At 39.2% G+C, this 13,837-nt stretch overlaps 1 protein-coding gene across 7 annotated transcripts in view; it reads left to right on the top strand.

Annotated features, from left to right (window-relative positions):
* The window catches only part of ADCYAP1R1 (ADCYAP receptor type I), a 130,592-nt gene that overhangs the window by 80,169 nt on the left and 36,586 nt on the right, over positions 1 to 13,837 (top strand). For all 7 annotated transcript variants that reach the window (XM_062568749.1, XM_062568748.1, XM_062568747.1 and 4 more), the window contains 5 exons: positions 10,209 to 10,244; positions 10,906 to 10,947; positions 12,452 to 12,555; positions 13,124 to 13,221; positions 13,691 to 13,823. In XM_062568749.1, coding sequence (XP_062424733.1) covers positions 10,209 to 10,244; positions 10,906 to 10,947; positions 12,452 to 12,555; positions 13,124 to 13,221; positions 13,691 to 13,823 — 413 coding nt within the window. The remainder of the gene's footprint in view (positions 1 to 10,208; positions 10,245 to 10,905; positions 10,948 to 12,451; positions 12,556 to 13,123; positions 13,222 to 13,690; positions 13,824 to 13,837) is intronic.

The following is a 13,837-nucleotide window of genomic DNA, read 5'->3' as shown; positions in this document are numbered from 1 at the left end:
AGTGAGAGGGATGACACTTACTGAACCATCCATGTTTAGCAATAATAGAAAAAAAACAACATGCCAGCATCCAGTGGAGTTTGTATCTAGCATGGACAAGAAAATCAAGAAAATATTCTTCCCTCCTTTCTTTTTTTCTTTCCTTTTTTTTTTTTTTTTTTTTTTTTTTTTTTTTTTTTTTTTTTTTTTAATCTCAAGCCTTTATTGCCAGTTATCACTGCCTGCTTGTCATTCAGCCTGACGGACACACCAGCTCTAGTGGTCCCCTGTGCTGCAAATCCAACAAACCAGAAGTTTTGAGAACCGGTCATCAGTGATATTCCTAGTCTGCAGGCAGAATACTTTTATGCTATTTACTATGCATCTGCAGATGGCTGATTCATCGTTATCTTCTGACATAATTACAGGAGGTCTACTTCTCAACACAGGGCCTGCCAGTATTTCCATTAGGAGTCCTCCTTCTCCTCCTGGTCCTCCTGGCTTGTAATTTTCTTCTCTTAAATATCCTCAAGCTGCAGCTTGGTAACATAGGCAGTGTTTTTCTCTCCCTTTCTTTCTCCCTTTCTCTCTCTTCCTGACTTTTTTTAATGTGGAGGCAATGCTCAGAGAAATTGCTAGCTTGACAGTATGGAGAATGATGCCATGCACATCTACAGCCTGTCCAAACACCTCAGTTGTAGACCTATTAACCATTCCTTTTTTCAGGGGAGGTCCCTGAGTTAGTCTTGCTTCTGTTTGCATCTCCCAAAAATATGAGGCTTTCTCATTTTTACTGATGACTTTTCTATGGTGCCATCATTTCAGGAGTGATTAAGGCTGGGAGGGCTCTTGAGAAACCATCTCGTCCACCTCCCTCCTCAAAGACAAGATTAATTCTGTGTGATCTATTCCAGTGCTTAACTAATCTTTCAATTAGAAAGACTATATTGCTCTTTATTTAAATGATAATTGCATTTAAAAAAAATAATTAAAAAAATCTTTATATAAAAATGAAGAGCTCTACCTTAACTACAGCTAGGTAAATTAAAGGGCTGAAATCTGTACCATTTATAAATGATTTGCCCAGAATTTCCAATCTTGTTCATGTATTTTACTTCACATTTGGCCTCTAGCAGGGTGATAGCATGACCCCAGAGGAGAAGCAGTCAGTCCAGTGCTTTCTGTACCTCCTTACAGGATCACTAACAAAAGTGACAGCTGTTACCACTTGTAGTGCTGGGTTTGAGGGGTTTTTTTGGACATCTGTTTAGTAGGAACAAAACCAAGATTCATAATTCAGTAGATAAATAAACATTTAATCTGGAGTAGTTTGAAATCTCTATAGACCCAGCCTGGATTTGCCCTACTGACCCCAAGGTGGAAATATCTGCATCCATAATCACTCCCCTAAGTGAATTAGCATGAGTTTTCAGTAACATTGCTGCTAATTTTAATTAACCAAGTATATTTGCTTCAATGATGGCTTAATGAAAAAAGTCACATTTTATGAAGGTTCCTTAAATAAAGGTTTATTGGATAACTAAAAGGTTTCTAAGACATGGCCAATCACGTATTTTAGATTGTTACAGTATTCTCTCATTGCTGTTTTATTTCCAGAATATGCAAACAGGCTAGACATTACCACTGATATCTATTAATAGCATATTCACGCTTAATAAAACAAAATTTTCAGGTGATCTAAAATGATTTTTACAAACAGCAGCAATAACAGTAATTTATGTTTTAAAACAATTAACCTCAGGCAATACAGAACAACCTGTAGGTATACCTGTTTGGATAGCAACAGAAAAATCATACAGGGATGGGTATACTTCAAAGAGGGGAGGAATTTACCTCACTTGGCTCTGAAAGGTGCATGCTTAAATTTGAACAGATCACATGATCTTGTTGACCCACGAATGGAAAGAAATAGGTACTTGCAGCAGATATTTTGTCTAATCTGTCTCCAGGCTATGGTGAAGTATGACAAACTGTGATGTTGCAGCACAGTACGATGTAGCTAGACCTACAGATGGCCCCAACACAGCGAGCTGCAATCCCAGATGGAAAATTTAATTTGTTTTGTTATTTCCCCCCCCCCTTTTTTTTTTTTCAGGCAGTGATGATACTGCCTGGGAGAGGAAATCTGCAGATGCCGAGACTGTGCTCGTCTTTCTTTGTCCTGCGCAGCTGAGATATTCTGGCGTGATAAAACCTATAAAGCCAGATTACTCAAATGGGCCATTGAAGGAAATGCCAATAGCCAGATCAGAAATGAGCATATTCTTTGGCCCTTGATTTGCTGTAAAAACTAATATAAATGATAGTAGGCAGTTTCTGAGCATTGCCATATGCTCCACATTGAGAAAGTGCCTTTATTCACAAATCCAAACAGTGAATATGATTAGCTCTCGCTGAATCTTCCAGCTATTCAGCACGTTTATGCAGTGCTCAGTCTAGGAGACTACCTGCTGTATTCAGAAGAGTGTAAGTACAGAGAATGGTTTGATAGAGTTAAATGGTGAAATAGAGAAAGTGTATAGTTTTTACTGAACACATAAGCATCCTGTGTTCATACCAGGCCTGAGATGCCTAATTAAAATTCAGTGGAATAAAGAATGCATCCAGGTTTTATAAAGTTTAAGAGGGAATGATGTCCCGTTGCCACATTTTTAAAACCAAAATTTTTGAGGGTTTGCCTTGCTGCTGTTCTGGCAGTCTGTGTATGACTTCTGTGCTTATCCACCAAGTTTTGTTGTTCCAAAGAACAAGAAACTGGAAATACTCTATTACTGATCCCATTTAAACCACTAGGAAACACTTGAGCACTTTGTTGCAAGAACACCAAGCCTCATATATTCTGCATTAGAGAGATCACTGGTGGACGACGGGATTCATGAATTCAGGGTTAATTGGATTTGAGAAGCCATCCATGGCTTTTCTCTCCCTTCTGAGTTTGGATATTATTCCTGATCAAACTAAATAAGATGACAAGAGAGGGGTTAATGAGAGGGTAAGCTGTATTATATGTATGCATGTGGAATGCCCTTCTGTGTCGCTTATGGGGAAATAGTCCTGGGAAAGTCTTCAAATGCTGACTACATGCCACTGTGAAAATGGTACAAAACTCTCAGATTGAATGAAGAGACATTAAGATTCTTTGTCTTCCCAAGGCAAAAGCATTTTAGAATATCTCCAAGTTAGAATTTCTCTTAATTTGGCTTATTTATTGATATTTTTGATATAGAGAAAAAGAAAAGATGACGGTTAAAGATCAGAGACTTTCTAAGCAATAAAATGCATCTGGAAGATTGTGCACTTATTTTCTACTGAAGTAGAAGATGCAGGCTTTCCTTGCTACTAGCTAAAATTAAGGTCAGCGTTGCAGCAGCATGAAATTGGAAATTGTGTTTGCCTGTCAAATAGGCAAGGCAAAAGATCAACGCAAAGGTCTAGATTTTCTGTTCAAATATATCTCACCCCTGGTGGGTATTTCAGCTTCCTGCAAGAAAAACTGAGGAGGAAGAAAAACACTGGAAGCAAGAAGCTTTTCCTGAGAAACAGATGTGGCCAACCTCATGGAGTTCCCATTATGGGAATAATGAGTCATCAAAGCTTAATTAGCTTTTGGAGCATCCTGGACAATGCTTACTGCAGTTTCATCCTTTGCTTCTTATAAGGTCCTACATAGCATTCAGAAGAAAAGTCCACTACAAGGGTAGCTGCTCCTTTTTTAAACCAGCTAAAGGCTTTGGATAGCTTTCAAAGCCATCAACAGATTGAATGTTGTTGCTGCTTAGTTTTCAGCAAGTCCCAGAAAGGATCCCAACACAAGAGGTTTGCTAGGGACCTACCAAGTAGAGAGACTGCAAAAATCAAGTCTTGGCCATCAGCAAGGATTTGAGATTCAATAACTGTGCTTACTAAATAGTGAGTCCCTTCCTGCTGATTTTCATCCCTAGCCTTTTCACAGACAGTAAATCCAGGGAATTGCCTCAGCTTTTCCAAAGCAAGCAGGACAAGTTTAAATTCAGCATACTTCTCCTGCCACAGCATCGCAAAGTCTATCTGCATTGCAGAGGAAAATCGGTGAAAAATATTGCCATCAAAGACTAGGAACTCTATCTACATTTCCAATCAACTGCTTGAGACTTCATAGATACTTTTTAGAGGAAAAGGACATTTTTGGCCTTTCTCACTGCACTATGGAAACATAAGATTTCTGTGGTTTGTTTGATATCAAACATACAGATTGATAACAAGCAGCAGTAGTGCTCTGGTATGAGAGGACATCCTGCAGTGGCTGGGGGAAAGCTGTAACATAGCCCTTGGCAATGTGTTTTAAAAAATAACTTGGCCTTGGAGAATTCAAAAATGGTGCCCCTCTGGGAAGTTTCCAGGGGCTTCGGCCTTTACCAGCTGCCTTTATTCTCATTTCTTCTCTTACTCAAATAACTGAAAAAGGGATTTCAGCTGATGGCACAGTGGCAGGCATACACTCACACTTACCTTCAGGTAAATGTGCTAATAAGCTATTGGCTGTGGGACTTCGGGACTTCACAACCAATAACCTGTTTTGGACAGGATTTCTGGTTTTCTTTATTCTTTTTTATTTATTTTTTTCAATCTGAAGTATGACCCTCCCCACTCCCTTGTCTGAGCTAGGAGACGCTTGGTCTGTACTGGCGTTTATCCTGCACTTTGATGGATGTTCCTGTGACAGCCGGCTTCATAGGAAGGATACAAATAATGTTTAAATGATGCCTAGCAGTTGCTATGGTGACCTTAGTCCACTGATAGTTTCCCTGCCTTTGATAAGGAAGAGGAAGAAAGAAGAGAGGCATAAAGCTCCCTTACACGTTATTGATCATATCATTACATCAGTCCTGCCTCCCCCAGTCCTAGGCACTACAGCCTTTATGTTCTCCCTGTGGGACCTCACTAATATTCTCCCATGATCTCCAGGAATTTTTCACTGGTCATCATGCCACTTTTGTCATGCAGCCACGTGCCCTGAATTACTTGCAGGACATAGGAAATAAGGGTTTCACATCAACTCCATCACTCTCTCTACTGCAGTGTTTTGCACAAGCTGCTGGGTAGCAAAGCACTTGCAGAAAGCAGTTCATGTCATCCCACAGCAGATGTCTAAAACACATCACCCTCTCGAAGTTCTCATCTCTTTGCTCTTTACAGAAGGAGACTAAAGACCAGATTAACATGATGTTTATCTTCTAGGAGCTAAGGGATGAATCTGTCCCACTGGATCAGATCTACAGATATGCTTAGGCACCAGTTCTTATGCAAACACCTAAATATAAGTCATGCTTCCTATTCTGATGCTCAAGTTTCCCCTGCCTCAGTTTCCCTGTTTGTAAAGCATAGTGAACGATATCACTTTATTTTACACTACTGCAGTGTGAGCACTATGTCTACAAACCCCTTTGACCATGTAAATGGCAACATACAGTAAACTCATGCTCATGACTCAATATGTAAAGCGTTGTGTATGGAGCACGAGACCAGGGAGACCAACAATCCTGGACATACTTGAAAGAAGTTCTTAGCACAGGGGAAGGGTGTGGGATCCTTTAAGTCCACATGCTGTATGACCTTGCCTGGCTGACATTTTCTGCAGATGGATTAACGAGCCTGTAAAGATCTAGCAGCTGGATTGGGATCACTTTTCCATGAAAAATGAGAGAGATAAAGTGAAGGAACAGCGTCCATATACACGAACGGATGGAGGGCATTAGAGGCAGCAGGCAGAATGCATGAGCTTCAGCAGCACGGGGAGCTCAGGAAGCCCCAGAAAAGCTGCTGTCGAAGAAGGCTACTGTTGCCGACTGCAGCTCTGCTCTACCAGCCGGCTGAACAGATTGCCTGGTGCATACGAGCAGCATGCAGCAACGAGAACGGGAGCGAAATGGCGCTGTGGGGTGTTTGCTGCAGAGTCGAGCAGGAGAGCTGGCGGGGCTATTGAATAGATATTTATCAGTTAAATGTTAGTTTTCTAAACAGTGCTACAGAAAACAGGGAAAGGTAGGATTCCTACACAACCACCTCACCATCCACATCTCTGGGCAGCACAGTAGTAGGTGATTGTAGGAAATATTTTACATACTCTGTCTCTACCCTAATCTCCACCTTTCTGAAGGGACTGAATCTACCTGCAGTGGAGTCAGGCAGAGCTTTGCACATTGATCTCAATGCTGTCAAAATCCAACCTTTTGAAGGATTACCTTTGTGGACCTCCAACCAAAAATACCGAGAAGGGGACAACAGGAATAAGGGAGAAGTGTGAGCAAGTCATTTTAGGTCGGAATAGTTTCTGAAGCCTTTTCATTCCTCCGGCCGCTAATATGGCACAAATGTTGGAACCAAAGGGTTAAACGCGAGTCGTGCTCAAATAAACAAATCTGTGGGAGATAAATCAGTTGCCATGCCAGCTGACACCGAAAGCAGCCAGCGCAGAGCTGGCACGTAGGAGACGATCTAAAAGGCTGCACCAAGCTCCGAGGCTCAGCAGACACAGACTGTTTCCTGGCTCTCGCTTTGCCAGTCCTGCTCACTTTAAAGCAGAAGCAACAACTGCTTGCATTAAATTTCTCATCCAATGGCGGATAATGAGAAAATAGTTGCATTTTCTAGGGCTCAGCAATTAAAAAACAAGGAAGTGTAACAAATGGGCAAAGAAAAGGCATAAATGATCTCAGTCTCTGCCACTAACTCTCTGCGTAGCCCTTCACAAGTCCTCTCATTTTTGTTATGTTTTCTCGAACCTTTTCATCTAGAATACAAATGAGCAATACTTCTTAACATTTGATTTTTTCCGTTTGTTTTTTTCTAAACTGGCAGTTCAGCATTCTGGTGGATCTTATTCTGGGCCTTTAAGTAGTACTGCAAATAGCATCTAATTAATAATGACAGTTATAGCTCTAATGGAAGATTTGCTTTACTTCTGAAAGAGTGACGTTTACCTACTCAGCCTGGTCAAATAGTGGATATTACAGTCTGTCAATATACTGGACAAACCATCTTGTGTCAAGGCATTAGCTGCCTCCAGAGCTTATTGACTATTGCAGGCAATTATTGATTTAAAAAATGATGACATTGTTTAACAGCTGCTGCTGGCTCCGCTTTTCTATAGTTTGGGCTGTGCTGTTATTGCTGTTATAACAGCACGTTTGTTAAGTGCTGCTGTGCGTGCGAGGAGCACAGATGTTGGTGTAAAAGACATGAATGCAACCCGTGAATTAAAATCCTACTCTTCTTTTTTAAAAAAGTGCTTTTAGAAAGGATACTGAGAATTTGACTCCTGTTCCAGGGTGTGCTGTTGAATTGATATGGGGGAACTCGTATAAATAACTACTTTTTATTGTAGAAAACAATTTAAGGGCAATATGCTGAAAAATGAGACAGCTAGACTTCCTAGCTCCAAACTTCCTGGCTCAAACACAAACTAAGACCTTGTCTCTATAAAGGTCTATATATTAAATATTAAACAGAGAAATAACCTAGCTGAACTTCATCATATTCTCGGACATGAGTAAACATGCCCATTGGCATAGTTTTCTATTGTATAAACATCCTTAAAACCATATTTTGGTTTGGGATGCATAAACATATGGCATCAGTAAGTGGGGCAGCTGCAGCGCTCAGGAATTTACAGCCGGATGGTGGCTGTACATTCCCTCACACTGTCTATATATATATATACACATACACACACACACGTGTGTGTGTGTGTATGTATAAATAAATAAATAAACAAATTTATCCTCACACTCATTAGATGGACTTTGACTTTTAGCTGTAATTCAGAGCATAATGTTCAGCATAAATCTAATTGACTTTCCAGTGGCTTAACTTATTAATGAAAATTCGGTTGATGGATCAAATCTAAAAGCCTGTGTAATAAAAGGTTCTGCAGGACTTCTCCTAATACATGAACAAAGTCTCAGCTATAAATGTATGTTATATAAAATGTGTATTAATAAAATAGAAGTTTGGTCTTACAGCATTCACAAAATTAATGTTGTTGAAAATGTGATTCTTTTTATAAGGTCTAAACACAGTAAAATGCAATACTTATTTAGCTGTATATAAAAATAAATATAAATATTTTATAAAAGTATGGAAATCAATATAAAATGAAATTAAAAATCTCTTGCACAAAACTACATTAATATTATTATAATTATATAATATTATTACAGATATCATGTAATTCAAACCAACTAATTTTCTAACACAGCTATAACCATCTGCAGCCAGTATTTAGCCTCAAACAGTGGTATTTTTCTTTCTTCTTTTCTAGGAGAAAAAACATCTATGGGAAAAAAATAGCTAAATCTAAATTTTACATAAGGAACCAGTTTCTTAACAAGTTATTGGTCTAAAGGACTGGATGCTATGGACTTTCTGAAAGACAGGGATCGTGGAACATTGGCTTGTTCTTTGATTTTGTGCCTTACAAAGCACAAATAGTCAAAACTCCCACAAAATGTCCTAATTTTGGTATCCTGATTTCAGATGTTCGCAGTATAGGCATCCACAGCTATCCATCCTACTCCATGAACATCTTCTCAGTGTAGCTTTAAGTGATAGGAAAAACAGCAAGGGAATGACACCAGCAGAAATGGTTAACAAAAATGCAGTCGACAGCGGCTAGCTCAGCTGTAGATGTATGCTGCTAAAGCCAGGTGGGATGAGCAGGATGGTGTTTGGTAGACCCTCTTCGTGGTGGTCTCAGGAGGCGCTCGTGTCTGCCCAGAGCACTCGGCAGAGCCGCTCCTGCTGTTCTCGCAGGAATCTGGAGCACAGTCTTAGCGCTGCTGCTCTGCCTGGTTCTTCAGACTGATGCAGCAAGTGCAAAGACCTTTTGCAGAAAGCGTTGGCTAGAGGATTGCCATCATGTCTTCTATGTTAGCAAACCAATCCAATATTTGAAAACAAGAAATCTCCCGGGTGAAATCTGGAAAGTGGCTGGAGTCGTGCGGAGGAGCCAGGAGACCACAGGTGTTCAGACCGTGACTTTCCAATTAGTCCTGCAAAGTCATTAATGGGTTTCAACCCACTGCAGGTCTGATGTTGAAGACACCCATTCCAACAGCACAGTACAGCCCACCTGGAGGGGAGGATGCTAAAAAGGATTGAAGGGGGTTGAACAAAGGTTTCACCTTAGTGTTCCTGGTTTTCTAGACTCCACCATCATCTTCACGCTAAATCTTTCGATTTCAAGTTTAGAAGAGCAGAAGGCACATTTGATTTATTTTAAGTGTGTGTTGGGGGCAAAGGATTGAATTTAACATTACTTAATGGTAAGGATTTTGAAAAAGAACAAAACACAAAATGCATTTAAAGTTTTACCGAAAACCTACTCTTCATTATTTTGTTTTCTTAGATGTTGCCCTTCCCCTTCCCTGTCGTATCAAAATAATATTTTTGTAGAAGTTAACTTGTTAATAAATAATTAAAAAATCATATACAAATTCATGTATAACTTTCCTAATCCCTAGTTAGGAGGTGATGTATGTTCAGGGTTAAACAAACAAACAAAACCTGAAGTCCTGTGGTTATTCCAGAGGATACAGAGCTAAGCTAATGTAAATATTTAACCTATTAGCAGCAGCTAAGATATTAGCAACACTTCTTTTTTGGTTGTATTTATTCAGTAGACATTAGCAGAACTAGCACAGCCTTGTTCAGCTTCTCCGTGCTTCCCTGTATATGATGCAGCAGCACCACTCAGTGGCTTAAGGTTTCTCTCTTATGCATCCCCCAGGTTTTTTATTCTGCAAGCAGGATATTCAGTAGGGCAAAAAAAAAAAAAAAAAAAAAGTAATTCAATTTTTAATGCACATCTGAACCTTTGCGATTTCTCATTGTAATGAATATATTTCTAAGACGTGAATCGGCATGCATTTTGAGTGCCATATCATAATCTCCCACTCCATAAAAAAATCAGAAAAGAAAAATCCCACCTGTGTTTCTCACGTCTTTCCTAGGATTCAGCAACCTTCCACAATAACCAGAGGCCAAATAATATAGTACAGTGGACCGCTTCATCATTTCCACTTTCAGAAATGTGTATTATCTAACCTGAAAAAATAATTTAAATAGAATTTTCTTGCAGTTATTCTCTGGGCTTTGGTACATTTATTTCTCTTGTGGAAAGCAAACTATTACCTGGATCAAATTAATTATTTTTATTCTTTTGATTTCAGGTTGGGAAGTAGATAACTTGGGACAAACTCATGCAGGTAAGAATGAGTTCTACTGACCAGCTCCTTCTATATATCTCTGTCCTCAAAAATTGTCTGCAGTGTACATTATAATCTGAGATCATTAAAATGTTAGTTTATTTACTAGCTGTTGTGATAAACAAAATATGTAGTTCTCATGCTAGCATTCTGACAAAAAAAACTTTTATGTTTCTTAAAATCAGTTTGATTTGACTTAGAAACACAAAATTAAACTATCTTGCTAAAACCAATTAGTTATTACTTGTTATTGATGAATGGAACCCAGTTTTCCTGAATTCCTGAATTCTGTGGTAAGTGTTCATACTTGAATAGTTATGGAATTTGTTAATCATCAAAGTAAATTTATAAAAATATAATGTTTTATTTTTATATTTTTATAATAAAGTTGGTCCTAATTTGATTATATATCTTTTTAGCTAATTGCTAAATGTTTGCAATTGTGAATGCTTAACTTTATAGATTCAGTCTTGATTTAAACTCGTAAGTAAAACTACATTTACTTCCTCAAAAGAGAGACTCAAGAATTTATTGATATTGGGCCTGATCCAAGCAAATAAAATCCAGTTGAATTCTTCTCAGTGACTTCCACAGAGAGGCTTTCTGGTTCTAGTAGCAAACCCAATCAAAACAATTTCATGCCAAATTTCTACTTTTATAGGTGATTATGACCTACTGGAAAGTGCAGCCCAGTCTCCCATAGGTAAGAAATAGAATCTGGGAATGTTTCCCCTTTTTATTTTAACCTTTCTAAAAAGAAAGTTCCAACCTTTTTCTCCTGCTAGCTATTATTTTCTAATCAGCTCTAATTATGGTGACACATTTCCTAGTGTGGTACTTTTAGCCATACCATGAAAATTTATTCATCAACTATTGAGCACTGTGATCTAGGAAGTATATTGCTGTAAATTATATCTACCTGCTTAACAATAATTACTAAATGGTGTTAAGGAGACTGTGAGCTGTGATTCAGTGATCATTTTCCATAGAAAACTGGGGATGAATGTGCAAAAGTCATTTGCCAAAATTTACAAAGTATTGCAATGTTCTTAAATGAATGCTGTGATTAAATAGATATATTCTGTCTCAGGGATGGCAAACAGATTCTCTAAAAATAAGGTCACTGCAACTGTTATGAGCTACTTGACTAAATTGCTCTAAGAATGTGAAACAACACAATGCAGGAAAAAAAATCTTTGAAATTTCTATCGATTCTGTTCAAGGTGCAGCCCAAACTCCTGAAACTGTAATATTTCAATAAAAAGTGGTCTGTTGTGGGTAAAAGAGAAAAGAAAAAAGAAAGAGGTTTTCTATGTTCCAGCTTGGAGGTTCCTCACAAACCCTTGGTTTAGCATAAAGTTATAAATTGCAGTTGGCACCAATGATAGGAAGTAGAGGCATATGAGAAGCTCTGAAGCAGGTTTGTTCCCTGAGAAAGTAAGTGAAGCCACTCAGGACACCTGGAGATGTAAATGAATGTTTTGCTGTCAGAGATTCCCACTCTTTCTTTCCTTTCCTATGGACCTTCCTCACAAAGTCACTCTCAGAGAGGAGTCTAGGCTTTAAGATATATGGGTGGCATACATTGTCCTCTCACTTTAGGGGAGCAATGCAGCTGCTTCAGTATAGACCTATAATACTGTTTTAAAATCCTACAGCATCCTCCCTGGCCTCCAGCTGCTCCTCCAGAAAAATCATGCTAGACCTGTGTTTTACTTGCCTGCTCTATACAGATGCCTGAGACACAGATAGTCTAGGTCATCTCAGATGTCATGATGTACCTATATTTAGGCACTGGACTCACCTTCTAGCCAGCTGAAGTGTAGGCATCTACATCAAAGGTATATTCGCTAGAAAACTTCAAAGTCAATGGAGAGACATGGGCACATAGGGCCTCTTCTTTAGATATCCACCTGAGAATGAGATTTTTTATGGTCTAGAGACACTGCCTGTATTGATTAGATTCCTTTTGCTTTCTGGTGAGCAGCTGCATTAATAGACAGTCATTGGCATCTACTGTAGCAGTAGGTCATTAAAGATGTTATTAAAGATTAAAGATGTCATTAAAGCCTTCTATATATAGTCAGATAAGTTGTAGCCACATTTGTAGTGAGGTTTTCTTTGGTGGCATACCAAGGGGAGGGGAGGGTATGTCCTGTGGTTTGCTTCAATAAATTTATTTCAACTCTACCTGACACTCGATATAGGGGACATCAGCAGAAATTGCACTGAAGATGGCTGGTCTGAACCTTTCCCTCATTATTATGATGCTTGCGGCTTTGATGAAAATGAAACAGAGTCTGATAACCAGGTGGGAATTAATTTTATATTTAAAAATAGGTTAATGAGTGTGTTGGGGGGAGCAGGCTGTTTTTATTTTTTTCCCAGTCTCTGATCATGTCCTGATTTGATGGTGATTAGAATGCAACAGATATATAAAATTATATAAATATGTAAGAAGCAAAGTTTTAATCTTTCTTATGTCAATACTGAATATTTCCAGAATATGAATATTTACTGATGATATAGCTTGTAACCCTCAGAAGCATGGACTGGCCCCCATTTCTTCCCCTATTGACTAAGGAATTCCTGAGCCAACTACCTTTTACTGCAGATAACTGCATAGTGATCACAGAAGTTACAGATACCCTTTGCTAGGTGACTGATGAACAAACTTGACAAAAACCCTAACCTTAACCCAATGGTACATCAAACGTACAGCCACCTGTGTGGATAATATGCAGTGAGATATAACCCAAAGGAGAAGACAACCAGGCTGTTCAAGAAAAAAATCCTGTTTATGAATCCCCTTGCACTTTGACACGGTAAAAAAGATATGACTGAAGGTGAAGCTTTTAACATAGTGTTTGTCTCCCAAGGATTATTACTATCTCTCTGTGAAGGCTCTGTACACGGTGGGATACAGCACTTCCCTTGTTTCCCTCACCACCGCCATGGTTATCCTGTGCCGTTTCAGGTGAGTCGTGATATGAGCCATGAGTTGTTCACTCACTGGCGGAAAGAGACCACAGTTCATTGGCTCAAAACATTTAGGTTTTTGCCTCAACAGCTGCAAAACAAGTGGGAGAAGCCCTTTGCTGGGGGGGGGGGGGGGTGTTCCCTCAGGAGGCAGCAGCTCCAGTAGTCACACTTCAGTAGGCTGCAGGTGGGCTCAAGCTATTTTATGCTACCTTGTCTGCTTTCAGTTCTGCTGGGAAATCCCCCAGATCCACTTCTGTGGAAAATCCCCCAGACTGGATAGGTTTAGAGTCAGAATTATCCACATACCTGGCTTTTGGACGTTGAGATACTTAGCAGATACTTAGCACCAGGGTGCTGGAAGCTCTGGCTGTGGAATAATCTCCTTCTCTCTCTCTCTCTCTCTTTCTCTCTTTCTCTCAATCTCTCTCTCTTTCTTTTCCTCTTCTTTGGTCTTTTCCCTCCAGGAAGCTTCACTGCACTCGGAACTTTATCCACATGAACCTCTTTGTTTCATTCATCCTACGGGCAATATCCGTATTCATTAAAGACGGGGTTCTTTATGCCGAACAGGATGGCAACCATTGTTTTATCTCTACTGTAAGTAGAACTAA

This window comes from Rhea pennata, chromosome 2 (genome assembly GCF_028389875.1).
Source record: "Rhea pennata isolate bPtePen1 chromosome 2, bPtePen1.pri, whole genome shotgun sequence".
Taxonomy (NCBI): Eukaryota; Metazoa; Chordata; class Aves; order Rheiformes; family Rheidae; genus Rhea; species Rhea pennata.
Note: the sequence above shows the minus strand (reverse complement) of the source record. Positions and strands in the feature narration are given on the sequence as shown.